This window comes from Phocoena phocoena, chromosome 14 (assembly GCF_963924675.1).
Source record: "Phocoena phocoena chromosome 14, mPhoPho1.1, whole genome shotgun sequence".
Classification (NCBI taxonomy): domain Eukaryota; kingdom Metazoa; phylum Chordata; class Mammalia; order Artiodactyla; family Phocoenidae; genus Phocoena; species Phocoena phocoena.
Window position 1 is genome coordinate 53,960,613 of NC_089232.1, and position 24,954 is coordinate 53,985,566.

Sequence of the window (24,954 nt, forward strand, 5' to 3'; positions counted from 1 at the left end):
TTAAATTTACACAATGTTATATGTCAATTATATCAATATCTCAACAAAGCTGGAAAAAAGTTTACCAGTAGCCAGTTTTTTCTTCCCAAAGCCAAGAAATTTTTTTCACAAGCACCTAAAGCTATGCTAGAACTGAGGACCTTTGAGTTTTCCTAAGAATGGCCTATGGGGTAAAGATTAAGGAGTAAGTAACTGGGGCAGGTAATTATCTGAAGAGGGGAAAAAAAAAGCTACCAGAGAAAAATTTGAAGCCTAAAGGTATCAAGAGATTGAAACCAGAGGTTAAAAGTAAGTGAGGGCTAAATATGGCACCCAAAACACAAACAACAAAAGAAAAAAATAGATAAATTGAACTTCAACAAAACTAAAAACTTTTGTACACCAAAGGACACTATCAAGAAACTGAAAAGATAACCCAGAAGATGGGAGAAAATATTTGCAAATCACGTATCTGATATGGGTTAAGTATCCAGACTATATAAAGAAGTCTGAAATTCAATAACAAAGAGACAAACAACCCAATTAAAAATGGGCATAGGACTTGAATAGACATTTCTCCAAAGAAGTTATACAAATGGCCAATGGGCACATGAAAAAACATATAACATAATTAGTCACTGGGGGACTGCAAATCAAAACAACAGTAAGATTACACCCACTAGAATGGCAATAATACAAAATAATAATAATATAGGAAAAATCATAGGTGCTTGCAAGAATGGGGAGAAACCAGAACCCTCATATATTCCTAGTAGGTAAAATGGCACAGCCACTGTGGAAAACAATTTGGCCATTCTTCAAAAAGTTAAACAAAGAGTTACTACGTGACCCAGTAATTCTGCCCCTCAGTACATACCTAAAAGAAAGAATTTAAAACTTAAACATTCACATAAAAACTTGTACATGAATGTTCATAGTAGCATTATTCATAATAGCCAAAAAGCAGAAACTACCCAAATGTCCATCAACTGATGAAGGGATAAACAAAATATGGTATTGTCCGTACAATGGAATATTATTCAGCCATAATAAAGGAATGAAGTACTGGTATATGCTATAACATGGATGAATCAGAAGACATTATGCTAAGTGAAAGAAGCCAAATATAAAGGCCACATATCATATGATTCTACTTATATAAAATGTCCAGAATAGGCAATACAGGCAAATCCATATAGACAGAAAGTAGATAAGTGGTTGCCAGGGGCTAGGGGGAGGAGGAAGATGGAGAGTTACTAGTAATGGGCATGGGGTTTCCTTTTGGGTTGATGAAAAGCTTCGGAAATTAGAGAGTGGTGATGGTTGCACAACATCGTGAATATACTGAATTTAAAATAGTTAAAATGATTAATTCTACCTTGATTAAAAAGAAAAGTGGTCCCCCAAAATCAGTAAAAGTAAGCCAGAGAGCAGAATGGGCCCTAAGAGGCTGCATAAGAACAAAGAGGTTTAAAAAGTTGATTTTCCATGCAACTACTTTGGAGATCTTTCAAAAATAAATGGCTGAAGAGTTTTTTTTTTTCAGTCTTACATCTACTAGTTATAGGAAACTAAAAGATTATTTCTACATAATATATGAAAATTTGAAAAAGTATCTAGGGAATATTTCAATTTACTGAAACTTTGAATATATGTATATGTAAGCAAACTACACAAACAATCATGATTGAACTTCAAATAACCTAGAAAATTAAGTTATAATTAGCCCATATCTGTGATTTAAGCTCCATGAAAACATGACTCAATGGATTAGTCTTTTAATTTTCTACATACACTGCACCACATTTTGAAGCTCCTATAAAGTTCCTTCTAAAATACAAAATAAAATACAAGAGAACAAAAGCTGCTTTAATATTCACCACTGTTGTTAACAGCACTACTAACATTAAAACTGTACTTTTTAAATATAAATTCAGGGACTTCTCTAAGTGGTACAGTGGTTAAGAATCCACCTGCCAATGCAGGGGACACAAGTTCGAGCCCTGGTCCCTGAAGATCCCACAGGCTGCAAAGCAACTAAGCCCGTGAGTCACAACTACTGAGCCTGAGCTCTAGAGCCCACGAGCCACAACTACTGATGCCCACATGCCTAGAGCCCATGCTCCGCAACAAGAGAAGCCACCACAATGAGAAGCCTGCGCACCCGTAACAAAGAGTAGCCCCTGCTCACTGCAACTAGAGGAAGCCTGCATGCAGCAACAAAGACCCAACGCAGCCAAAAATGAACAAATAAATAAATAAATTTAAATTAAAAATAATAAATAAATAAATATAAATTCAGTATTCATATTTGCCTCAGATACCAACCTTGTCAAGTTTTAAAGGGGCACCTATGATACACTACACATATAAGGATAATCTGCCATACATCTAATTTCATAAGCATATCATTCCCATCACAAGTTTTTATTCAGTGAGCGCTCACAGGGTACATACTAAATCCAATGAGGTGATGGTTTGTTTTATTTTTTTTCCTTTCCTTAGAGAAGCAATACATGATCTCAATGCAGTGCATTTGCTGTACTACAGTTCTTTTTTGTGTGTGTGGTACGCGGGCCTCTCACTGCTGTGGCCTCTCCCGTTGCAGAGCACAGGCTCTGGACGCGCAGGCTCAGCGGCCATGGCTCATGGGCCCAGCCACTCCGCGGCATGTGGGATCTTCCCAGACCGGGGCACAAACCCGCGTCCCCTGCATCGGCAGGCGGACTCTCAACCACTGTGCCACCAGGGAAGCCCTACAAAGTCATTCTTGACTTCTTGCCCATTCTAAGCCTCCAGGACAGGCCAAAAGGCAAGAATGCTAGGCTTCTAATTCAGCAATTACCATAGCAACAGGAGTCATTCAAAGAAAGGAGGACAGTTCAGGCCTCTCAGCTTCTTCTATACCTAAGACATGTATACATTTATAAATGAATAACTCAGGCACTTTTATGGTTCTGAATATAAATGGAAGTATTTTAAAGTTTCCAGAATATGCAAATTCCTATTACACTGAAATTAAGTTAAAATACAGGGGCGGGGAACAACAATTTCTAGTATCTATACAGTAATCTCTATACAACAAGAAATTGCAACTTATAAGACAAGGAGAAGAAATTTTTTTTAATACAGTTTTTTACTATACATAGAAAATCCTGAAGATGTCACCAGAAAACTACTAGAACTAATCAGTGAATTTGGTAAGGCTGCGGGATACAAAATTAATGCACAGAAATCTCTGGCATTCCTATACACCAACAATGAAAAATCAGGAAGAGAAATTAAGGAAACGTTCCCATTTACCATTGCAACAAAATGAATAAAATACCTAGGAATAAACCTGCCTAAGGAGGCAAAAGACTTGTACTCAGAAAACTATAAAACACTGATGAAAGAAATCAAAGATAACATAAACAGATGGAGAAATATACCACGTTCTTGGATTGGAAGAATCAACATTGTGAAAATAACTATACTACCCAAAGCAATCTACTACCCAATTCAATCTACAGATTCAGTACAATCCCTATCAAACTACCAATGGCATTCTTCACAGAATTAGAACAAAAAATCTTACAATACATATGGAAACACAAAAGACCCCAAATAGCCAAAGCAACTTGAGAAAGAAAAATGGAGTTGGAGGAATCAGGCTCCCCGACTTCAAACTACACCACAAAGCCACAGTAATCAAAACAGTATGGTACTGGCACAAAAACAGAAATATAGATCAATGGCACAGGATAATGCCCAGAGATAAACCCACGCACATATGGGCATCTAATGTACGACAAAGGAGGCAAGAACATACAACGGAGAAAAGACAGCCTCTTCAATAAGTGGTGCTGAGAAAACTGGACAGCTCCATGTAAAAGAATGAAATTAGCATGCTACCTAACACCAAACACAAAAATAAGCTCCAAATGTATTAAAGACTTAAATGTAAGACCAGACACAGAACTCTTGGAGGAAAACATAGGAAGAACACTCTGACATAAATCACAGCAAGATCTTTTTTGACGCACCTCCTAGAATAATGGAAATAAAAACAAAAATAAACAAATGGGACTTAGTTAAACTTAAAAGGTTTTGCACAGCAAAGGAAACCATAAACAAGACAAAAAGACAGCCCTCAGAATGGGAGAAAATATTTCCCAATGAAACAACAGACAAAGAATTAATCTCCAAAATATACAAACAGATCATGGAACTCAATATCAAAAAAACAAACAATCCAGTTAAAAAATGGGTGGAAGACCTAAATAGACATTTCACCAAGGAAAACATACAGATGGCCAAGAGGCAGATGAAAAGATGCTCAATGTTACTATTAGAGAAATGCAAGTCAAAACTATAATGAAGTACCACCTCACACCAGTCAGAATGGCCATTATCAAAAAAGCTAGAAACAATAAATGCTGGAAAGGGTGTGGTGAAAAGGGAACCCTCCTACACTGTTGGTGGGAATGTAAATTGATACAACAACTATGCAAAACGGTATGGAGGTTTCTTTAAAAACTAAAAATAGAACAACCATATGACCCAGCAATCCCACTACTGGGCATATACCCTGAGAAAAACAATTCAAAAAGAGACATGCACCACAATGTTCACAGCAGCACTATTTACAACAGCCAGGACATGGAACTAACCTAAATGTCCATTGACAGATTAATGGATAAAGAAGATGTGGTACATATATACAATGGAATATTACTCAGCCATAAAAAGAAACAAAATCGAGTTATTTGTAGTGAGGTAGATGGACCTAGAGTTTGTCATACAGAGTGAAGTAAGTTAGAAACAGAAAACCAAATACCGTACGCTAACGCATATATATGGAATCTAAAAAAAAAAAAAAGGTACTGATGAACCTAGTTGCAGGGCAGGAATAAAGAGGGAGACATAGAGAATGGACTTGATGACATGGAGTAGGAGGGTGAAGTGAGAGTAGCATCGACATGTATACATTACAGAACGTTAAATAGCTAGTGGGAAGCAGCTGCATAGCACAGGGAGATCAGCTCGGTGCTTTGCGATGATCTATAGGGGTGGGATAGGGAGGATGGGAAGGAGGCTCAAGAGGGAGGGGGTATGGGGACATGTATGCATACGGCTGATTTGCTTTGTTGTACAACAGAAACTAACACAGTATTGTGAAGCAATTATACTCCAATAAAGATCTATTAAAATATATATATATATTTTTTGGCTGCATCAGGTCTTAGTTGCAGCACGTGGGATCTTTCGTTGTGGCACACAGGCTCTTCGTTGTGGTGTGCAGGCTTCTCTCTAGTTGTGGCGCACGGGCTCAGTAGTGTGGCACATGGGCTTAGTTGCCCCATGGCACATGGGATCTTAGTTCCCTGACCAGGGATCAAACCCACATCCCCTGCATTGCAAGACAGATTCACAACCACTGGACCACCAGGGAAGTCCCTTTATATATATATATATATATATATATTTATTTATTTATTTATTTATTCATTCATTCATTCATTTGGCTGCGCCGGGTCTTAGCTGCGGCACATGGGATCTTTGCTGCGGCGTGTGGGATCTTTTAGTTGCAGCATGCGGGATCTTTTTTAGTTGCGGCACATGGGATCTTTAGTTGCAGCATGCAAACTCTTAGTTGCAGCACGAGGGATCTAGTTCCCTCACCAGGGATCAAACCTGGGCCCCCTGCATTGGGAGCACAAGTCTTAGCCACTAGACCACCAGGGAAGTCCCAGGAACAAGGAATTTTTAATGAAGGATTTTTAGTATAAACACCTCCTGGTATATATTAGTTTTCTATACATGTATCTATCTAATAGCAAGAACCTCTTCTATAAAATTCTAAGAAATGAACACCAGGGAAACAAGAAGACTTTGCCAAGGAATAAAGCAGGAGCCATACCCTGGATTTTAACTGACTAAGTCTCAACATTCACTTTGGAGCAAAGAGTCGACCATCCTCAGATATACAGAAAAGACAACAGATCTTGGAGAATTCATAACCTAACTTTTACATTGTCCAGGCTTCTGATGAAAAGTCACCAGGGGAAATTCTTTATTCCTTCATTTTAAGTATCATCATGTAAAGCTGACAGGAAATGATCAAAATTTTAATTCAGGCCACTGCTTATAGACCTTTTAATAATATAAACAATATACAACTATGTACTCTGAATTCACGAATATCTAGTTATTTACTCTCTTAAGGTATTCATTTCAAGTCTAATAAAACTTTAAAGGAACATAAATCAATATGTAGGGAAATGAATTTACTGATTTATTTAAAAACTTCACCACTTTTTTTCACTGCATAGCGTTAATAAACTTAAAAAATATAGATGATGATGATGGTACTGCATTTCAAAACAACTTTCCAAGCCACTACTTTTGGCTATTACAAGTAATTTTTTTAAACTTTAGAGTGCTCACAATTCAAATAACACTGAAGAAAACAGATAAAGGTAGCTAAAGAAATGGCATGAAAAGACTGACAAAAGAGTTGATACAAGATATCAAAGGAGCAAGAATGGAAATCGATGTTGGGCAGATAACAGTAAACAAGGAGAAGTGGTAACCATAAGAAATCAACATGAACAAAATTGGCAACGGAATGGAATGAACTATTCTTGGCAGAAATCCTGCCCTTCCTAAGCAATTACAGTAATATTGGTGATTTCCTATACGGTATCAGGATTATGGAGTAAGAAATGGAATGCTCAGAATAATCAATGAGGAAATCAGTTTATCTAGGCCTCAATCCCTTCATCTGAAAAGTGAATAAATGTATATATGACTGCCGCACAAGTGGCAGGATGTGTAGAAGTTAAAAGTGCAGGCTGTGACTATCATTATATAAGATGTTACTGATGGAGACAGCTGGGCGATGGGTACATGGAACTCCTTGTACTATTTTTGCAACTTTTTGAGAGCCTGTAATTATTTCAAAACAAAAGTTTTAAAAAGTAGTATACAGGCATGAAACCAGACCACCAGGGTTTAAATAGGGGCACAACCAATTATTGGCTGTGTGCCCTCAATCGAGTTATTTTCTCATCTGTAAAATGAGGATAAAAACAGTATTTACCTCAGGAGGTGCTATGTGAATTAAATAAGCTTATACATGTAAACCATTCACAACAGTGCTTGTCACATAGTAGGCACTCAATTGCCAGTCATTATTAATGTTGTTAGGATTATTTTTTTTTCTAAGATCAGAATTCAGCTCTAGAATTCTGTATGTGTAAGCTATTGTTATTTTTGCACTATTGATATGAAGAGATATTAGCTAGTTTGAAAAAAAGAGAAAAAATCTTGGCAGCCAATGAGGCCTAAATTTTAACTCAGTCACCTGTCTTCTTTCTATAAACTAGGATTTAATATATTTATATAGATACATCTATTCTTTCAAAAATGGATATATCACAAAGAACCACACTGTTGGAGAGGTGTCTTCCTGCTGCTACATCAACACCATCTCCACCAGGTGGAGAACCATGCCTTATTTTGAAAGCTCTCAAGAACAGAAGATTTCACATTCTCTCTGGCTAAGCCTTACCAGGGCCTTGAAGATGTCAGGAAGTTATTCTTTACCAGGGCCTTGAAGATGTCAGGAAGTTATTCTTGGTACAGTTTACACTTACTGCCTCTTGTCACCGTAGACATAGAAGATAAGTTTTAGAACTTTATACCTGAAGACCCCTACCAGTAGGGGTATTACTCTGTTTCTCCTTCTGTTTAATATCCTTATAGATTCTATCTTCCAATTGTTTAATCATCTTCATTCCTACTTCACAGAGTTATTGTAAGGAGTACATGAATTAGAATACATCAAAGCACGTAGTACTGTACTTGGCAAACAGTATGCATTTAATGCATTTTTCTTTCCTTCCTAATCAAGGACTAAACTAATTATCTCCATCAGAATGCCAGGCAGTTGAGGTATTCTAATTTCAATCTCATAATGAATGTACAGGCAAACTCACAAATCCTTAAGTTTTTACCTTCTATTGAGAGTTTTTAATAAATCAACATGATGAAACCAGATCCTAATTGCATTCCCCTGCCCACTCTAGTCAATTTTTATCCAAATCCCAAATTTTAAGCTATAATGGTATCTTTTAGAGCTGAGATATTTTAAACTAAAATAGTTCAGGAAACATATACTATAAATAGACATCCTTTGTGAAAACTTTTTTCTTAAAATTATTCCTGACCTCACCTAAACTGTATTCAGACACGTTTCCACTTAAAATGTTTTTTGTTCTTCTTACAGTTACTGTAAATGTGCTCCTCCCTCCCTTTCAAAATGTGAAATCTTGTCAAGAAAGGCAGATTTTATAAAATCAAATACCTGCAGTAATATTGCAACATGCTAGACTGTAACTGTGAGAGAAAATTAATTCAGTAAAAATGATACCTTGTTACTTCAGTTTGCAACTCTCTTATCTCTTTTCTAATGATTTTTAAAGCCAGAACAGTCTGTATGCTTCTCATGATATTAGTGTTTTGGGTGAATTTTCTCCTCCTATTCCTAAGATTCTATTCTGAAAGTGACAAAACATGAATGGGAAAAATACCAAAGCTTGATTTTTCAAATAACTACTACTTGAAGAGCAGTTTGGAAAAATTCTGTTTTCACTTTCAGCCTTCTTTGCCTCAAAAAGAACTTGGCTTTTTTTCATAATCAAATGCTATGAGACAATGGTTAAATGAACCCTTTGATTTGAACTTTATCCTTAAATGCCGATACATTCCTTAGAATGTTTTATTTTTAGTTCTGAGAATACAGTAAGACCCAGTTAAAGCAGCAGGATTCCAAACACAAAGTTGCAAAACCTAAGTTCTGATAAAGATTGTCTGCAAACTCAATAGAATGAACAATGAGATTCTTAGATTGTTTTCTTCTACAAGAGAATAAAACTTAAAAAAAAATCTTAACTAGAGTGATGTTTACCTTAAGAAAATACTGTATTCAGGATACAAGATGCTTGTATATTGAACCCAGGCACCAACTTCCTCTTCAGTTTCCCTTTTTTGGGCTTCTGTTACTGAGAACAGATTAAATGATTCAAATCTTCTTACAGATACATGTCGTAGACAATCATCCAGGTGTTTTTGTTTCAGAACCTTTGAAATAAAACCAAATATTGTCGTCACATTATATAAATATAAATTAAATTTTCAACATTTAAGTGGTAAGGGGACTTTCTTTTCCAGTAATGGCAGATTAGATAATTCAGACCAACATCTTACTGAAGACAACTAGAAAACACGCACAAAATATTTTAAAACATTACTCGAAGGCATCAGAGGGCAAAGAATATAGTGAAGATCTACCAGTCTAATATCTTTAAAAGGAGGTAAATCTAGAGAGATGAATCTGGCTTTTGCAACCACTTTCCTTGTGAGACATTCATCAATTCCAAAAGAAGGAGCTGAGAAGACAAGCAGCACCTTCAAAAGCTTGTAGACTTAGGGGGTAAAAGTTGAATTTCAAAGCTTAATACCTAGGCAGGGGCAGGTATGTTATTCTGAGCCGGTGTGTGTGTGTGTGTGTGTGTGTGTGTGTGTGTGTTAGGATAAATCAAATGAGTAGTTTTCTTGGTGTCATTGAAAACTAGGTTTTTAAGTACGGAAGAAAGGAGATACAACTGTAAGATTAATGAGGTTAAGCAAAAACCCTGTAGCTCTGAATCTGAATAAAGTATAATATAAACTAATGATGTATTTCATTTTTTAAAACTGTACATATATTTCCTACATCTGACCACTGAAAAGGTCTAAAAACAATGATCAAACTAGTAGCAATGAGCACACCTACTGCACATACTGCTGTCTCTAAATACCATTTTTTATTAAAACAAAGTAAGGGGAATCCCCTGGTCGTCCAGTGGTTAGAACTCCACGATTTCACTGCCAAGGGCGTAGGTTCAATTCCTGGTCAGGGAACTAAGATAATGCAAGCCACACAGCACAGCCAAAAAGAAGAAAGAAAAAAAAAAAGTAAGGCCTTTGGAAAAAGGGCAGGAATTGTACAAGATAAGTCTGGAACATCATGCACACGAGAAAACAAGAAAGCCATACAAAATTAAGGGTTATATCAAAAGGACTGATGGGATAGTGCAAGCATTAACAAAGTAATAAATGTAACTGAGTTGAAACACATTAGTTCATAACAGTAACTTTTTAAATACCTCATTGATGATCACCGAAAAATGCTAAAGAACCAACTTATTTAGAAAACTAGTAAATGAGGAGAAAGAATCAAGTATTTATCTGTCTCTTCTATATGAACCATAACTGAGAATATCCAAATGGAAGTTGAGGGGAAATTTCTCTTTATACTAGTACTCCAAGTAATAAATGAAGAAGGAACAACAGAATATCACCATTTTTCAACTCCTTCATGAATTCATGAACCTAGGTAATCATCATCAAGAAGAGAAATAACCAGACATCACTATGATTATTGATGAAATCTCACACCACCATCATCTTGACCAATTAAACAAGACAAAACAAAAAACATCAAATCTGAATCTGATCAAGCCTCTATATCTTACAGGAAATGGGAAATACAGGGATAGAGGAACACATTAAACAACATCATCAAGTGTGATTAGCAAAATTCAAATTATGGGAAACTACAAAACACCCAGTTGCTTCTAAAATAAACGGCAAGGGTTGAAAAAGAGACATGCTGAGGGAATATTTAGATTAAAAAGACTTGTACATATCAACCAATAACAATATTTGGAACTTAATTTGGATCCTGTTTTCAAAATAATCAAACTGTAAAGAAAAATTAGGAGACAATGGAAAACTTTTAGAAACTGACCAGATATTTTATGACATCAAGGAATTATTCTGGATAGGATATGGTATCGTGATTAATTTTTTAATGTCATCTTGTATAGGTACATACTGAAATATTTATAGAAAAAATATGGTATCTGAGATTCGCTTCAAAATAATCTGGTGAGGGTTGCATAATGAGAGAACAGAAATGAAACGAATTTGGTCCAGAGTTAAAAATAGTTGAAGCTTATGGATACCTGAGTGGTTATTAAACTATTTTTTTCCACTTTTGTATATGTTTGACATTTCCCATAAAGTTTTTTTAAGATATAAAGCGCTCTAATAGTCATAAACAAATGAAAAATAAAAAGATATGAAAAACCAAATATATTTGGAAGTTAAGCAATAAACTTCTAAATAATCTGTGAATGAAAAAAGAACACAATGGAAATTAGAAAGTTATTTTGAACTGAATAATAAAAATACATTTCAAGGGCGGAGTCAAGATGGCGTACTAGGAGGACTCGGAATTCATCTCTCCTCACAACTAGGGCACCTGCCAGGCACCGGTGAGAGACCATGGAAACCTAAGGGGACAGGACGAACCCCCAGCGACCGGGTAGGACATGGGGCATGGGAGGAGTGAAGGGGGAGAAGTGGAGGCAGGATGGGACTGGTGCCCCTAAGGGGTGGCTGGGGGAGGGGAAGGGATCCCATGTCGGAAGCAGTAAATTGGGGGACCATTGGGAAGGCAGAGGATAAAGGGAGTGTGGCCAGGTTTCTCCTGCCTCCACTTCTCCCCCTTCACTCCTCCCATGCCCACTTGGGCGCCCAGGAACCTGCTGAGATCCCAGGCCTCATCCTCTGCCCACTGAGGCCCCCTCCAGCCATGCGGGTCCTGAGGGACTGAGAGGGAGGAAGGGGGAGCAAAAGTAAAGGCCAGGGCTTCCCTGGTGGCGCAGTGGTTGAGAGTCCACCTGCCGATGCAGGGGACACTGGTTCGTGCCCCGGTCCGGGAGGATCCCACATGCCGCAGAGCAGCTGGGCCCGTGAGCCATGGCCGCTGAGCCTGCGTATCCGGAGCCTGTGCTTCGGAGCAGGAGAGGCCACAACAGCGAGAGGCCTAAGTACCGCCAAAAAAAAAAAAAAAAAAAAAAAGTAAAGGCCAGACCTCCAGGACTGGCACCCCTGAGGGGTGGCTGGGGGAGGGGGGTTCCTACACCCAGTGGGACCCACCCGCGGTTAGGGGTCCAGCAGTGACGGGGGACACCCTGGGGGAGATGGTGAGGGAGGGGCACGAAGGAATGGAAGGGAATGCAGCCAGTACCTTCCTTGTCCACTTAGGCACCAGGGAGCCTGTTGGGCTCGGGCCTAATCCTCTGCCCTCGGAGCCTCCCCCCTGCCATGCAGAATCCAATCCCCGCCCCTACACCCTCACCCAGGGCCCCACCCCTACACTCGGAGACCCCCTCCAATGCGCTGGGCCTAAACCCCACCCACACACCCTCACTCAGGGCCCTACCTCCAAACTCTGGAACCCCACACTCCAGAGGCCCTCCCTTCCATGTGCTGCCTCTCCCCTTCCACCCAGGTCTTAAGAAGAGGCCCTGCCCCACACTTGAACGTGGCCCCCCCTCAGGGCCTTTTCCAGCTACATGGGTCCTGAGCCTAGGCCCCACCCCATGATCAAACGTAACACCAAATGCCTGGGTCCTGCCCCACCCTAAACCCCACCTCTGCCTAAGTTCCAGCCCCCACCTAAAATTCACCCCCATAGCCAAGGCTTTTTTTCTTTTTTCTTCTTTTAGATTGGGGTTCTGTTTTACCTTGCTGATTCATTGTTGTTGATTCTTTTATGTTTTTATTTTTCCTAATAAATCTTTTATTTTTCTAATTTTATTTTATTCTTTATACTCTGTAATTGTTCTCCCCTTTTGGCTTGTTCCCCCTGCTTTTTTTTTTCTTTTTTCTGTTGAGGTTTTATTTTACCTTGTTGCACTTGTTTCAATGATAGTTTTATTTTTCCTAATATATTTTTTATCTTTCCAATTTTATTTTATTTTTTATTATTTGATATTGTACTGCTTTTTTTCTTTCTTTCTCATTTTCCTTTTTTTTTTTCTTTACCGTTCCACGAAGCTTGCAGGATCTTGGGTCCCAGGCTGGAGGTTGGGCCCAAGCTCCTGTGGTGGGAGCTCCGAGTCCAAACCGCTAGACTAAAAAAGAACCTAGGACCCTAAGGAATATTAATTGGAGTGAGGACTCCCAGAGGAACGCATCTCAGCAACAAGACCTAGCTCTACCCAACTTTCTGCAAACTCCAGTGCTGGACGTCTCAGGCCAAACAACCAGTAACAGAGGAATACAGCACCAACCATCAAAAAAAAAAAAAAAATGAAATGACAGAAAAATATATTACAGACGAAGGAGCAAGGTAAAAACCTACAAGAACAAATAAATGAAGATGAAATAGGCAACCTAACTGAAAAAGAATTCAGAGTAAGGATAGTAAAGATGATCCAAAATCTTGGCAACAGAATGGAGAAAATACAAGAAACATTCAACAAGGATCTAGAAGAACTAGAAAGCAAACAAACAATGATGAACAACACAAATGCTGAAATTAAAAATACTCTGGAAGGAATGAATAGCAGAATAACTGAGACAGAAGAATGGATAAGTGAGCTGGAAGATAAAATGGTGGCAATAACTGCCAGGGAGCAGCATAAAGAAAAAAGAATGGAAAGAATTGAGGACAGTCTCAGAGACCTCTGGGACAGCATTAAATGAACCAACATTCAAATTATAAGGGTCCCAGAAGAAGAAGAGAAAAAGAAAAGGTCTGAGAAAATATTTGAAGAGATTATAGTCAAAAAGTTCCCTAACATGGGAAAGGAAATAGTCAATCAAGTCCAGGAAGCACAGAGAGCACCATATAGGATAAACCCAAAGAGAAACATGCCAAGACACATATTAATCAGGATAAACCCAAAGAGAAACATGCCAAGACACATATTAATCAAACTATCGAAAATTAAATACAAAGAAAAAATATTAAAAGCAGCAAGGAAAAAGCAACAAATAACATACAAGCGAATCCCCATAAGGTTAACAGCTGATTTCTCAGCAGAAACTCTGCAAGCCAGAAGGGAGTGGCAGAACATATTTAACGTGATGAAAGGGAAAAACCTACAACCAAGGTTACTCTACCCAACAAGGATCTCATTCAGATTCAATGGAGAAATTAAAACCTTTACAGATAAGCAAAAGTTAACAGAATTCAGCACCACCAAACCAGCTTTAGAACAAATGCTAAAGAAACTTCTCTAGGCAGGAAACACAAGAGAAGGAAAAGACCTACAAAATCAAACCCAAAACAATTAAGAAAATGGTAACAGGAATGAACATACATATCGATAATTACCTTAAACATAAATGGATTAAATGCTCCCACCAAAACACATAGATTGGCTGAATGAATACAAAAACAAGACCCGTAATATGCTGTCTACAAGAGACCCACTTCAGACCTAGGGACACACACAGACTGAAAGTGAGGGGATGGAAAAATATATTGCATGCAAATGGAAATCAAAAGAAAGCTGGAGTAACAATCCTCATTTCAAACAAAATAGACTTTAAAATAAAGACTACTACAAGAGACAAAAAAGGACACTACATAATCATCAAGGGATCAATCCAAGAAGAAGATGTAACAATTGTAAATATTTCTGCACCCAACAGAGGAGCACCTCAATACATAAGGCAAATGCTAACAGCCAAAAACGGGGAAATCGACAGTAACGCAATCATAGTAGGGGACTTTAACATCCCACTTTCACCAATGGACAGATCATCCAAAATGAAAATAAATAAAGAAACACAAGCTTTAAATGATACATTAAACAATATGGACTTAAATGATATTTATAGGACATTCCATCCAAAAACAACAGAATACATTTTCTTCTCAAGTGCTCATGGAACAATCTCCAAGATAGACATATCTTGGGTCACAAATTGAACCTTGGTAAATTTAAGAAAACTGAAATTGTATCAAGTATCTTTTCTGACCACACACTATGAGACTAGATATCAAATACAGGGGAAAAATCTGCAAAAAAAAAAAAAAAAAAATGGAAGCTAAATAATACACTACTTAATAACCAAGAGATCACTTAAGACATCAAAGAGGAAATCAACAAATACCTAGAGACAAATAAAAATGAAAACACAACGACCCAAAACCCGTGGGATGCAGCAAAACCAGTTCTAAGAGGGAAGTTTATAGCAATACAATCCTACCTCAAGAAACAAGAAACATCTCAAATAAACAACCTAAACTTACACCTAAAGCAATTAGAGAAAGAAGAACAAAAAACCCCCAAAGGGGCTACCCTGGTGGCGCAGTGGTTGAGAGTCTGCGTGCCAATGCAGGGGTCACGGGTTTGTGCCCCGGTCCGGGAAGATCCCACATGCCGCGGAGCGGGAAGGCCCGTGAGCCATGGCCGCTGAGCCTGCGCGTCCAGAGCCTGTGCTCTGCAATGGGAGAGGCCACAACAGTGAGAGGACCGCGTACGGCAAAAAAAAAAAAAACAACGTTAGCAGAAGGAAAGAAATCATAAAGATCAGAGCAGAAATAAATGAAAAAGAAATGAAGGAAACAGTAGCAAAGATCAATAAAAGTAAAAGCTGGTTCATTAAGAAGATAAACAAAATTGATTAGCCAGACTCATCAAGAAAAAGAGGGAGAGGACTCAAATCAATAAAATTAGAAATGAAAAAGGAGAAGTTACAACAGACACCGCAGAAATACAAAGCATCCTTAGAGACTACTACAAGCAACTCCATGCCAGTAAAATGGACAACCTGGAAGAAATGGACAAATTCTTACAAACGTATAACCTTCCAAGACTGAACCAGGAAGAAATAGAAAATATGAACAGACCAATCACAAGTAATGAAGTTGAAACTGTGATTAAAAATCTTCCAACATACAAAAGTCCAGGACCAGATGGCTTCACAGCTGAATTCTAGCAAACATTTAGAGGAGAGCTAACACCCATCCTTCTCAAACTCTTCCAAAAAATTGTGGAGGAAGGAACACTCCCAAACTCATTCTATGAGGCCACCATCACCTTGATACCAAAACCAGACAAAGATACTACAAAAAAAGAAAATTGCAGACCAATATCACTGATGAATATAGATGCAAAAATCCTCAACAAAATACTAGCAAATAGAATCCAACAACACTCTAAAAGGATCATACACCATAATCAAGTGGGATTTATCCCAGGGATGCAAGGAGTCTTCAATATACGCAAATCAATCAATGTGATACACCATATTAACAAATTGAAGAAGAAAAACCATATGATCATCTCAATAGATAGAGAAAAACCTTTTGACAAAATTCAACACCCATTTATGATAAAAACTCTCCAGAAAGTGGGCATAGAGGGAAACTACCTCAACAAAATAAAGGCCATATATGACAAACCCACAGCAAACATCATTCTCAACGGAGAAAAACTGAAAGCATTTACTCCAAGATCAGGAACAAGGATGTCCACTCTCACCACTATTATTCAACATAGTTTTGGAAGTCCTAGCCACGGCAACCAGAGTAGAAAAAGAAATAAAAGGAATGCAAATTGGGAAAGAAGTAAAACTGTCACTGTTTGCAGACGATATGATACTATACATAGAGGATCCTAAAGATGCCACCAGAAAACTACTAGAGCTAATCAATGAATTTGGTGAAGTTGCAGGATACAAAATTAATGCACAGAAATCTCTTGCATTCCTATACACTAATGATGAAAAATCTGAAAGAGAAATTAAGGAAACACTCCCATTTACCACTGCAACAAAAAGAATAAAATACCTAGGAATAAACCTACCTAGGGAGACAAAAGGCCTTTATGCAGAAAACTATAAGACACTGATGAAAGAAATTAAAGATGATACCAACAGATGGAGAGATATCCCATGTTCTTGGTTGGAAGAATCAATATTGTGAAAATGACTATACTACCCAAAGCAATCTACACATTCAATGCAATCCCTATCAAATTACCAATGGCATTTTTTTTACAGAACTAAAACAAAAAATCTTAAAATTTATATGGAGACACAAAAGACCCCAAATAGCCAAAGCAGTCTTGAGGGAAACAAACGGAGCTGGAGGAATCAGACTCCCTGGCTTCAGACTATACTACAAAGTTACAGTAATCAAGACAATATGGTACTGACACAAAAACAGAAATATAGATCAATGGAACAGAATAGAAAGCCCAGAGATAAACCCACACACCTATGGTCAACTAATCTATGACAAAGGAGGCAAGGATATACAATGGAGAAAAGACAGTCTCTTAAACAAGTGGTGCTGGGAAAACTGGACAGCTCCATGTTAAAGAATGAAATTAGAACACTCCCTAACACCATACACAAAAATAAACTCAAAATTGATAAGAGACCTAAACGTAAGACCGGGCACTATAAAACTCTTAGAGGAAAACATAGGAAGAACACTCTTTGACATAAATCACAGCAAGGTCTTTTTTGATCCACCTCCTAGAGTAATGGAAATAAAAACAAAAGTAAACAAATGGGACCTAGTGAAAATTCAAAGCTTTCGCACAGCAAAGGAAACCATAAACAAGACGAAAAGGCAACCCTCAGAATGGGAGAAAATATTTGTAAACGCATCAACGGACAAAGGATTAATCTCCAAAATATATAAACAGCTCATGCAGCTCAATAATAAAAAAAAACCCAATCCAAAAATGGGCAGAAGACCTAAATAGACATTTCTCCAAAGAAGACATACATATGGCCAAGAAGCACATGAAAAGCTGCTCAACATCACTAATTATTAGAGAAATGCAAATCAAAACTACAATGAGGGGGCTTCCCAAGGGGCGCAGTGGTTGAGTGTCCGCCTGCGGATGCCGGGGACACGGGTTCATGCCCCAGTCCAGGAAGTTCCCACATACCGCGGAGCGGCTGGGCCCATGAGCCATGGCTGCTGAGCCTGCGTGTCTGGAGCCTGTGCTCCGCAACAGGAGAGGCCACAACAGTGAGAGGCCCACGTACCGCAAAAAAAAAAAACTACAATGAGGTATCACCTCACACTGGATAGAATGGGCATCATCAGAAAATCTACAAACAACAAATGCTGGAGACGATGTGGAGAAAAGGGAACCCTCTTACACTGTTGGTGGGAATGTAAATTGATACAGCCACTATGGAGAACAGTATGGAGGTTCCTTAAAAAACTAAAAATAGAATTACCATATGACCCAGCAATCCCACTACTGGGCATATACCCTGAGAAAACCATAATTCAAAAAGACACATGCACCCCAATGTTCACTGCAGCACTATTTACAATGGCCGGGTCATGGAAGCAACCTAAATGCCCATCGACGGATGAATGGATAAAGAAGATGTGGTACATATATACAATGGAATATTACTCAGCCGTAAAAAGGAACAGAATTGGGTCATTTGTTGAGACGTAGATCGATCTAGAGACTGTCATACAGAGTGAAATAAGTCAGAAAGAGAAAAACAAATATCGTATATTTGTAGGGAGCAAACGTATGGACACCAAAGGGGGAAGAGGCAGGGGAGCAGGTGGTGCTGGTGGGATAAATTGGGTGATTGGGATTGACATGTATACACTGATGTGTATAAAATTGATGACTAATAAGAGCCTGCTGTATAAAAAAAAAAAAGTGCCTTGATAAAATGTTTAAAATAAGTCAATACTATGTTAGTTTTTCTCTTTTACATTTACCAATATAAATATACGTTCATCTTTAAAAAAAAAGAAAATGGACAAAAGACATGAAGAGACATTTCATTGAAGTGATATACAGATGGCAAATAAGCATGAAAAGATGTTTATCTGCAGGAATTGTTAAAATAAATTTCCAAACCCCACTCAAAATTCACTGCTCTAGAAAGTTTTTGCTTTTAAAATTTTTTAAATTGTGGAAAATATTGGGTTGGCCAAAGCATTCCTTTGCGTTTTTTTGTAACATCTTATGGAAAAACCTGAACAAACATTTTGACCAACCCAATACACAAAACATAAAATTCAAAAAAAAAAGACAAATGCTTTCACACCTAGAGCCTTCTAAACATTTTAGTTTCTTTACTGCACAGTTAAAAGTTCATTTCATTCAAAATAATTATTGGTGGAATATTTTGTTTTTAGACTGATAAGCTACATACTTCTAATTCAAGAAAACATTCACATTCACCTTTTTAACCTAAAACACAATCCTAAATATTTTTAAGGAATCCAATGAAACCAATTATTAATCTTAATAAATCAGAGACATAAAAAAGAAAATCTCCTCCAATCACTGACGTATATGTCAACAAGGTTTGAACAGCGGGGGTCAGGGATGACCATTACATGTAAACACTTAAGGTTAAAGTATGTTCTGCAGAGTACACAAAAATCTATGTCATCTGTGACTATAGCAGTATAAAGTTCTATAATCAATTGAAATGTCAGTTTAACTTAAACAATGGGAAAAAACCCTTATAAATACAATGATGTATAAAATGTTGTCAACAAATAATTCTCTATGCTAAAAAAAAAAAGGAGTGAAAAAGCACGAATGACCTTGCTCAGCCCCTGCTGCAGAAAGTGATCCAAGTGATGCCAATAAAAACCAATGAAGAGTCCATCCCTCAATTCTTCACTTACGTAGGGATCTAAACCACAACCCTCAGTGCAAGATCTACAAGCACATCACACAACCATTCTTAAGACATGCTCTCTTGGTGTCTGTCTGCCATTTTCTACAATGGAATCAGAAGGCCTAAAAAGAGCACAAAATACAGTACATCTCTAGTAACTGATTCCCTGGATTAACAAACACTCTCCATTCCCTCTATTAAATATTCAGACTGGACCATGTGAACTGAATAGTGCCAGTGCACAATCCTGCCCTTCCCTGTTGAGTTGCTTGCCAAGTTAACTGTCCTTCTTCACAAGCTTTTTTATACCACCTGTCGGTATTGTCATGAATTAAATATTACAAAAACTAATGGAATAATAATTATTAGGAAGAAGGTCTTAAAGAAATCTAGTCCCACTCTCTCATTTACAAATGAGAAAACTGAGGTCCAAAGAGGGTGCTCACCATCATACAAATAGTTAAGGGTGGTAGATCTGGGACTAAAATCAATTGTATGAAATTCTATTCCAGAAATCATGCTGTCTCTTTCCGCATTGACAGTCTCAAACATGTATCATCCTGTTTTAATTTAAATTGTACTGTGAGGGACTTCCCTGGCGGTCCAGTGGTTAAGACTCTGCGCTTCCAATGCAGGGGGCACAGTTTCGATCACTGGTTGGGGAACTAAGATCCCACACGTCGCGAGGCACAGCCAGAAAACTAAAAAAATTTTTAATTAAAAAAATAAAAATAAATTGTACTGTGAAATATTCCATTAATCGGATTCTTCAGCCAAATATTCAGACCTCTAGGCCCCATTATTCATTCTGTAGGTGGTTGTGAGATGTGTGTTAGCATGGAATGGTCATTTGCTACTTTTTCATCTGCTCTACATCCCTTCCCCTTGGGAAATGCCCCTCCCTCTCCCTATGCAATAATGGTAGGGTTGTTATTTTCCCTGCCACAGGGTGGGCTCATGACGCAGGCCAAAGTGCACTAGTCTCCTAGACACAGCAGTTGGTGCAAACTTCGCCTCTTAGAGTTCTTTGGAGGAAATGATTTGGGTGTTGGGGAAAAGGGTTATTTCTTCTGGATCACTAGCTGGGTGGATGATGAAGTTGCCAACAGCTATCTTTGCCATCAGGTAATGAGACACAACAAAGAGAAAAATATTACGGAATATCCACAGCCTCTATTGATATTGATCCATAGACTTTCAGACTTCATATGATTAAAGTGGGCACTAGACTCAAAAGTCAGCAATTTTCCACATTGAGGCAGAAGACAGATGGGCCCCAGGGTGAGCAGCCAGAGTTCATCCCCTGTGGACAGATACTCCAAAATAGCAGGAGGGAGAAGAGCTAAGCCCTGCCCAGATAAGAGATAAAAGACCACATATTCCTCATTCTTGAAGTCAAGGAGACCTTCTCCACTACACACACACAGAAAGGCTCCCTGAAGGTCAAAAAGGGAGGGGGTGCTACCCCATAGTAAGTGATGCCATCCTACCCATACACCTCTTCGCTGGAATCCATCTTGGCTAAGAGATGCACGCACATACACATGGGAGGACCCTGAGATGTACCGATATGGACTCAGAACCAGGCAAAGCAAGATGATTGGCCAAAGGAAACCCAGAAGAAATGCCCCATAAAAGTGATTCAAACTACCACGAGGACACAACTCTCTCTCTGAGCTCGCCCATGTGTCTATCCACAGGTACTCTTTTCCTCCTAATAAACACTTGTTTCACTACTTTCCATCTCTATGTGGAAATTCACTTCTATAACAGCTGATGGGCCAGGGCCTTGTCACTGGCCACTGGTCCCTTATGGTCTAGTGGCTAAGATTCAGCACTCTCACTGCCACGGCCCAACCTCAGTCTCTGGCCATGAACCAAAATCCTGCTTCAAGCCACTGCAGGCTGAGGCCACCCAAGAGCAATGTGACCTAGTATCAAATGATGAACTAGGTCAACCAGGTTTTCTCTCAAAAATGTTAATTATAAAACATAGAAAATATTGAACAGTTAAGGTAAAGGGCCATGAGATAGCACTGGAGCCCTAGTGGAAAGAGAATTGTGAGGGAGAAAACAAGGAGACATAGCAGATGTCATGAAGATGTCACATAAGAGAGAGAAAAAGAATTGCATATCTTTAGCATTGTTTAGATTCCTCACAGTTTTCCAGTTGGATGCTAACAAGATGCAAATGGTCCATTCATTTAAAACATATTTACTAAGAGCCTGCAAATGTTTAAAATACATGGAAGATTCGATTATTATAGAAAAATATTCACTTTCTCCCCTGCTCCCTCAAAGAAAAAAACACTTCTCTGCCTCCTAACTTTAGGCTTGGCTAAGTATCTTACTTTGGCCAACAGGATATTAGTAGGTGCTTAAAATGTGTTTCAGTGGTTGCGTTTGCTCTCTTATACCTCTGTCGTCACTATGAGAACATGTCAGCCCAGAATTAGAGGCATGTGGACCAAGCATGCAGCATAGAGCCACTCAGCTGATCACAGCCTATGTCAGTCAACTCCCAGGTGGCCCACAAACAGAATAAATGCTCACTGTTGAATTTAGCTGTGACAGTGTAGTTATTTGTTACTCACTGATACAGTACACTGAGGATGAGATGCTGTGGGCCACTTAAAGACTGTCCTTACTCAGGCTTTCCACAACATGTAACAGTATCTACTAAAAATCAACTAGCGAGAGCCAGTGCAGGAGATGGAGATTAATAAAATATCACCTTTTCCCAGGAAGAACTCCTATTGTAGTGAGAAAGTTGGACTCTGATCAAATGATCATAAAATAATGTGATATGAGGTTCACCCATATAGTGAGCTGAAGGTCTAACTCAGCCAGAGGAGTCAGCAGAGCCTTCACGTAAGAGGAGATTGAAATAGAGGTCTGAACGATAACAGTCATTCATCAAGTAGAGAAGTAGAAAGACTCTAAACAGAGGGCACATGTATACCAAGACATTAAACTTCAAAGCATGTGAGGAGTTCAAATGTCAGCCATAGCTGAAACTTATCCTTATTCTAATGTAGACAACAATTCAGAATGAATATAAGAGATGGTCAACTAGAATTTTTACTAGGAATTACTGAAGTCGTCACGATAAGATATGATTGATCATTTTAAGGCCCTAATTTACTATTCTGATACTTTAAATTTAGTTGATGTTTACTTCACTATAGAAATTTCCTATAGATAATGATCTATGAGGACTTGCATTTTATTATCCTATAACACCATTTGTAACATTAATTGCAAAACCAGATCATTAATGCCCTGCAAAGGCTTTCAATGCATCAGCAAACAAATGATCTTTGAGTTGTGTCATGACAGCACTGGAAGGCCACTGTATGAAAAGGTGACTCGAGACAATTGCAAACAAAGTAACCGCCAAAATACCAAAAGCACAATCTCAAATAACCTGGCAATAGTTGGGAAACTCTCCTCGAAATATAAGTCAGAAATGGAAAATGTCCTGTTGAATAAAGTGTTCGGCAGGACACCCGAGGCAGAAGCATAACACTGGGATGTAAACAATAAACAGATTTCACTTCAAGCAGTTTGGAAAGAGCGTCAGTGTCGTCAAATCAGAAAATCTTCAAACCTGCACACGACTGAAGTTGCCAGCAACAGTAGCAACTTTTAAGTGCTAAAAGATAACCGCCAGTAAAAAAAAATCAACATACTTAGACACCGAGAATCTCTCTGATCTCTTCAAACCATAAGATAAACATGTAACTTTCGCGTGAAAGCGAAGCGGGAGGGCGCCGGGGCAGCTCTTGCAACTCCCTTCGCTCTCCGCTCCACGAATGAAACCGAAGCAACACGTGCAACGTCACTGTCCCAACACAGTCAACCATGCTGATCACCAAGAGAGGGGACAGATTTGGAGCTAGAACCAGGCTAGGAGTTAAGAAGCAAGGGGAAGAAACCAGAGGAAGAAAGTAAAACAGAAGCAGGAAAGAATAGTATGGACTGGGGAGCGGCGGTCCCACCGACCCTACTGGCGAGCAAGGAGAAAAGTCCCTCAGATGCAGACTAATGTCTAGAAAGGGATCTTCTCCTTCGAGCTGAGTTTCCCAGGACTCAGCCTCGGCTGCCCCGTCCCTGCCCAATGCCACCTGATACCTCCTTTTGGCGCGACCCTTAGGTGAACCAAGGGGGCGCTTTCCAGGAGGCTCCCAGCAAAACTGTGAGGGAACTCCCAGAGCTGCCAAGGGGAGAGTAGCTGCCTGTCGCTTGCGAGGGGAGTGGCCAAAGGCAAAAGTGAGTCGAGAGGGCTCTACCTTACCTGCCGCAGGAGCTTCCACCGGGCAGCACCCAAGGGCGCCGAGATTGCGGGTCCCTGAGCGGCGCTGCTGCTTGTCCGGCCCTCGCCCGCTGCGCGCTCAGCCTGGCCGGCCCCTGCGTCCGCGACTCGAGACTCCATCCGGCTGCAGCTGGCGAGATACCGCCGCCACAGCTCCCCCCTGCCAGGACCTGCCTACTTATTCCCTGTCAGGATCTGTGACGCCGGGGTTCCCTCCCACTGCCCTAGCGCGCGCTCTCTCCCCGAATTCCGCATTTCCGGTAGTCGCGTCTCCTTAGCAACCAGGGCAGCGCGGCTCTCGCCACTGCACCATTTTGCTGGTGGCCATCTTGAGTGAGGGCAGACCGGAGAGTGAGGGAACTGTGGCAGACCTAGTGCGACGCCGCCCCCTTTGGTTCCCTTCTCTCCTGTTTCATCTCGAGCTCTGAAGACTAGCAAAGAACCAAAAGGCTTATATCTTTGAGCGTTAATGAACCCAGGAGGAGTAAAAAAAATATTCCTGACCACAATAAAGATGGCGGAATCCACTTAGCGCTCGTGCCAGACGGCGGTTACGTAGACGGCGTGCTGCAAACCAGCTCCGGGCGGTTCTGGGTAGGCTGTCGTTCCGCTAGCTGCAGAACGCAGACTTCGGCTGACCGTGAGTGAGGTGGGAGCTGCGCTCCTTCCTGAGAGCATCGGGGTCTCCGGCCTGCCTTCACTCGTTTCGGTGTCTAGAGCGAGACTGACTTTCAGTTTGCGTACGTATGGGGGACGTAGGCTGGGAGTCTCTTCCCTTCATCCCGTCCTCACCCCCACCCAACCATCCCTCAGTCCCTTAGTCCTAGCTTTTTGACCGATGTCCCTTCATTGCGTGGCACATGGTACCGCTCCCTCTCACACTCGGATGCACAGGGAAAACGAACGGTTTCTCCCAGGAACACCCATTCGTCTACCCTACCCCCTATCCCCAGACTTGCCTACTGTCTTCTCCCAGTGGGTGAAAGATGGATGGATGGAGGCTACGGGCACGGATGTAATGGTTTAGGGCCTTTATTTTATTTTCTTTTATTTTACTTTGTTTGTTTTTGCTGGTGTCAACTGCACATCCCCTATACCCACTCCCCCGTTATTTTGCTGCGACATAGAAAGAGGTT

General features: G+C 39.6%; 1 protein-coding gene across 1 annotated transcript in view; it reads right to left on the reverse strand.

Annotated features, from left to right (window-relative positions):
* CAMKMT (calmodulin-lysine N-methyltransferase) overlaps positions 1 to 23,938 on the reverse strand; it is a 410,424-nt gene extending 386,486 nt beyond the window's left edge. Inside the window, exons 1-2 of the mRNA XM_065890827.1 lie at positions 23,801 to 23,938; positions 8,933 to 9,105 (exon numbers count right to left, since the gene is read on the reverse strand). Of these exons, the coding sequence (XP_065746899.1) occupies positions 8,933 to 9,105; positions 23,801 to 23,938 (311 nt within the window). The remainder of the gene's footprint in view (positions 1 to 8,932; positions 9,106 to 23,800) is intronic.
* Between the last annotated feature and the right edge of the window lie 1,016 nt (positions 23,939 to 24,954).